The sequence below is a fragment of the Triticum aestivum genome, chromosome 1B, assembly GCF_018294505.1.
Source record: "Triticum aestivum cultivar Chinese Spring chromosome 1B, IWGSC CS RefSeq v2.1, whole genome shotgun sequence".
NCBI lineage: Eukaryota > Viridiplantae > Streptophyta > Magnoliopsida > Poales > Poaceae > Triticum > Triticum aestivum.
Window position 1 is genome coordinate 439845991 of NC_057795.1, and position 5099 is coordinate 439851089.

The 5099-nt window shown below is 38.6% G+C and overlaps 1 protein-coding gene across 1 annotated transcript; it reads left to right on the forward strand.

Moving 5' to 3' along the window:
- The first annotated feature begins 1806 nt into the window (after window positions 1-1806).
- LOC123129715 (uncharacterized) lies at window positions 1807-4430 on the forward strand. The gene is made up of 4 exons (XM_044549772.1): window positions 1807-2588; window positions 3298-3416; window positions 3509-3592; window positions 3995-4430. Exons 1-4 carry the CDS (start codon window positions 2480-2482, stop codon window positions 4001-4003), a joined length of 321 nt encoding a protein of 106 aa, XP_044405707.1. The 5' UTR covers window positions 1807-2479; the 3' UTR covers window positions 4004-4430.
- Window positions 4431-5099: the final 669 nt, after the last annotated feature.

Below are 5099 nucleotides of genomic sequence, written 5' to 3' on the forward strand. Positions count from 1 at the left end.
CTGAAGTTCCGTACCTGACGGCACCAGAACAAGGATGCAGCAGCCAGGCTGGACCCCAGTTCGTGCCTCCCTCTCTCTCCCTTAGCTACATCATCACTGTTGCAGTGCTGCTGATTGATTTCTTGTAGTGAACTGTGATGCTCTACTGATGGAGGGAAGTTTGGGAAACTGCACAAATATTGGTATTTGGAGTTATGAATTTGGTGCTCCGTAGGTGCCTGTTGGTATATGCAAGTGAGGGCCAGCATTTTTTTCTTCAGATTCTTGTGTTTGTACAAGGGCTAAAAGTATTTAGTTGTAGAAATTGAAATTCCACATAATCCTCTGACTGCAAGTTTTACTTGTGACTTTGATGCTTCGTAGGTGCTTAAAAGTATTTAGGTGGGTGGTCTGACACCGCTGCGTCCAGCAGTCCAACACCGCCGCCGGAGGCCATTCACTATCGCAATGCCTACTTTTGCCTGCGCCTCCTTCCCGGTCATCGTGAGGTAAACCCTGCTCGAAATCTCTCTTCTCCATCTCCCGACGGCGAAGATCTCCGTGCCTCCTGTTTGAAACGACATTTTATTTCGAATTGAACTAGTGCCGCTTTGATTCAGACCTGGTGGAAGAAGGCAGAACCTCTGTCTTGTACGCAGTAATATTGCTCTCTCATCTCTCATCTCGTAGGCAGTAATATTGCTCTCTCATCTCTCATATTGTAGGCAGTAATATTTTGATGAATGTGTTACAAAACAAATGTCGTATTGACATTCCGTAGCTTAGAGAGAGTAGCACAGAGAAACGTTGTTGTGTTGTGGATGACAAAGAACACATGTGACAGCAAGTCTAGGTATTACTACATGGGGAGTACAAAATTACTTTTGCTGAGAGATCACGTGAATCATTACTTATCTCTTGTACTGTTAATTTTATTTTCAAAACCAAACTTGTACTGGGTACATTAGTTCCGATAGTAGCTTCTCTTTCACAAATTTTACATAATCAAGCATTCTTGATGTGCTGCCTTTCTTCCAGATATATAGATTCAGTTTTGAATTCAATTCTCAAATCAGACAATCATAATTCTATTGCCAATTCTGAAACAGAGAAATGTTTGCGTAACAGTCCCATAAACAACACCAAAAACGAATCCCCATCCTTGGTAACTTGCTGGCTTTGATCTTCCAGGGCAGCATGAATGATCAGTACTCCCTTTAATCAATGTGCGCTCATCGAGCCATAGTAGCATCTCATTTGTCCTAAATTCTTCCACTCTCTAGAAACAAAGTCCCGGAATGGATGTGAACAGAGTATAATCCCATGGTTTTGCGAGAAATCGTACAATAAGAGTACCGTTCACTATATATTTTATCATCAGTTCAAAAATAATCACACAAAAAGTTCAATTTGTGTTATTGAAACAACTCAATTTATAAGTTTTATATTATATGATAAGTGATGCATAGGGATGTTGCAACAGTTCGACTCTGAGAGCTAGTAAGTTCGACGAAAAAATAGCACAAGGCATGTCAGTTCGTGCAAAGCATATCAGTCTTTCAGTTCGTGAGCTCGTCAGTTCACCGATGGGATCCGCAGGTCAGCCCCTCATCTTCCACAAATTACTCTTCAGTCTTCTACGAGTATTACTTCAACTACTAACTGAAATGTGTAGCTTGGACTGAAGTTTTAAAGATCTGATTTACTGCTTACCTGCCGCAGCTGCCAGGTGGTTCACAACCGCCACCCTAGTCAGTTCATCACTATAAATCGAGGCCGTTCGACGACGCAGCGTTGAGGTCGGTCAACGACGCAATGGTTAGAGTCTCTCTCTCTCTCTCTCTCTCTCTCTCTCTCTCTCTCTCGCTCTCTCTTTTTCTTCTACCTGTATGAATGTTTCCTGACTTTTCTTGGCTTTGCCTCTTCTTAGCCTCTGTTTTTTGATTTGGAGACTGAACGAGTGCAGTTCGTCGAGGGATTTAATGTGCTGACCACTTAATATACATGGTTGGCAGGATCACTAGTATTTATGTTCTCAAGATATGAGAGACAAATCTTTATTGGAATGTTTGTACGATTGTGGCTGGTTAGAGTGTATGGTCTGGTGGAGATCATGCATATTATTTGCTTATGACACGATGTATATATATACTGTTAGAAGTTCTAGTACATATATTACAAAAATTCACTGATAAAAAATGTATCAGTTCATTATGTGTAGCACATGTTTAACACATATAATTACGAAAACAGTTACTTGAACTATATAAGAGTTAAGCTTTCACTTGATTTTCAGTTCAAATTTTGTGTTCTTTTCAGTACATCAACTTTAATGTGCAGAACATTGAGGAAATCCTGAAATATTATATGTGCACTCTACTTATTTTATTATGCTAACAAGAATTCAGCCCTGTTTGCTTATGTATGGTATTGAACTAACCATGTTGTGTTGTTGCTAAGTCTGAACTTGTGTTCACCTTATGTATTACAATGGCCATGGATGCGCCCAGCGAAGGACAACGACATGCAAAAAAACATACTAGTGCAGCTGCTTGCCTCCTCTTCATATTCCATACCAGAAAATATCCTTCTCCCCTCTGTTTTCTTAAGTAAGTTTTCATTAAAAGACCTGAGAATAGCAAGTAGAAGTTTGACAAAAGGACCTACATCAGTTCAACCGCAGAAAGATAACAAGTCCATGAGATGATCTATAATTAAGTTCAAAATTACTACATGGTTAATGTATTTAACATCAAGTCCATGTATTACTACATGAGACTACATCCGTTCTCAGGAATTCTACTTCAGTTCAATTTCTAAATTTGGTTTAGTTCAATTCAGTTGAATATATTTGTGCCAATTTCTTCTTGTGATGCTTATACATAGCTGGAAATGCAGATGTTGTTGTTTTAGAATTTATCTTTCGGTATGGAATTAGGTGCGGTGTATAGTCAGTTAGTCACTGCTGTTTATTTAGCTAGTTTGGTAGTACATGATAGTGGATGTCTCAAAAGTATTTGTATGGAATTAGGTGCGGTGTGCAGTCACTATTGCTCCATTTCATGTGTGAAAAAAACTTCCTTTTGTGCATGTCATCTGTTTGTAGAATATTTCCGAGGGAGGACACAAACAGTATACACATATATAATGTCAGTACTTAATAAGAACAAAAATTTCAATCTCAAAACTTTAAAAAGTTAAGCACATCAAGGTTCACAAATCTTGCTCAGTAAGTACCTCAATTGACCCTAATTTTGAGCTACTAGGACACATCATGGTCTTTAGCTATCACATCTCATTTTTCATTTATATTTTCAGATCCTAAGGAACTGTTGCTGTCGCTGGTCATTGCTCGGAGCCGCAGCGTGTCGACAAGATCCTGCAGAGCCATGAGTTGTGTATCCGGCAAGCCGGCTGCCGGTCATGGTTCCACAAAGGTAATCGACCGACCACCTCACACAATGAAATGCATGCTAATTAATTCCCCTGGAACCACCATTGCTAACCTGATTCTTCTTTTTCTCGATAGGAAACAAGAGGGAGCGGCGGCACTGAGACCGAGGGAGACGCACACATGCTAGACCCCCTGTGTAGAACGATTGAATTCTTTGAAGTGAGTAAATTCAGATTTTTTTTTTTGAATCTTGTTCATTCTATACAAAAGTTTGGCCTTTTGGAGGTTCAGAATATAATGTCAGTGCAGTACAGGCTTCTGGTTGAGAAAGTAATTGAAAATGTGTAGTTCATCAGTTCATAGATAAGCACATCTATGAGTGCATGCATCCGTTCTATAATGTCAAAACCAAGTCAATACTCAATAATGTCAATTTTGTGATGCATCTTCTTTCCATTGTGGAACTGCTAGAGTTTGGGCCAAGGAATAGGAAAATAGGTTTACTTTGAGTGGGTTTTACAAGTAGAACCGTTCAGACTTCACTTGAACTTATAATATCATTGTTTATATTGTATTTTTTTAGCATTCTTGCAACCCTATTAACAACATCTTTTTGAACAGTGTTTTTAGGTGCTTCTGTTTGCAAACCTGGAAATGGGTGTTGGGCCAACCACAAGGCAATGCCACCAGGTAGGGCGCGAGACGGCTGCCAAGCGCGACATGAGCCTTTCCGACCCCATTTCCAGGTGTAGCGCCAGGGATCTCACTGTGGGGTGCGCGAAGGCACTAGCGACCCTGCTTCCATTTCTCTTCAAAAGTTCTGCTAACCAATTAGCCACTAATGAGATGACTTTGCTTCCAACTAGCCACTGAAAGTTGTGGCCATTTAATGTCACCTTCTACATTTAAGATAGGTCAAACTGTAACCTTCCAATGTTACCGTTTGCTGGCTTAAGATGCTTTATGTTTTGTTGATCTACAGAGTGGCTATCTGAGAGCTATGTTGAACTTTCTTATTATAGTTTATACTTATTTAAAAAACCGAGTTGATTCTAAATGTGTTTTCCTCACCAGTTCTAAAAATCCCAGAGCATCCGTCCAACTTTGTATCAGGATATACTATGTTGCTTCTTCGATTTCTGTATGGTTTTGTACTGACTGCTCTCTCCTGCCTATTTTGGTTCATGTTCATGAATGGACAAAAAATGTATTGGAAATGTTCTATTATTACTAGCATATAAGTACAGAAAAAAATTCAACACGATGTCCCAGATAAGTTTGAAAAAAAGCTCAAACAAAAAACCATCCAAATTCAAAATGGTAAAAGTTCAAGTGGTAAAATGAGAGAAGTCCAGAATATCATCGCAAAACAATGTTGAGTTCAAAATAAAACAGAAAATTTATATTGAAAATACAAAGTAAAGTCTAGTATGTGAAAACACGCTCAGTACAAAACCATACATACATTCGTTCAAATACTCTTTTTCCCGAACATATATTCATCCGTTCTATAAAGGAAAAATGGTTGAATTAAAAATATTGATCAGTACAAGTTAAAAATGATGGTCCGTTCGGAATAAAAGAAATGACAGAAATTCAACTTGTAAAAGTTCAAGCAAAAAGAAATCCCATGCAATTCAAAAGAGAAAAGTACAAGTCGTAAAATAAGAGAAGTCCAAAACATCGTTGTAAAAAATGTTTAGTTCAAAAAAATGAAAAAAATATA

Excerpts from the sequence above, each read along its gene's own strand:
- LOC123129715 (XM_044549772.1), top strand. The coding sequence starts at position 2,480 with ATGCGCCCAGCGAAGGACAACGACATGCAAAAAAACATACTAGTGCAG. Across the intron at positions 2,589-3,297 it reads TCTCCCCTCTGTTTTCTTAA|ATCCTAAGGAACTGTTGCTG; the intron begins GTAAGTTTTCAT and ends TTATATTTTCAG. Across the intron at positions 3,417-3,508 it reads CCGGTCATGGTTCCACAAAG|GAAACAAGAGGGAGCGGCGG; the intron begins GTAATCGACCGA and ends TTTTCTCGATAG.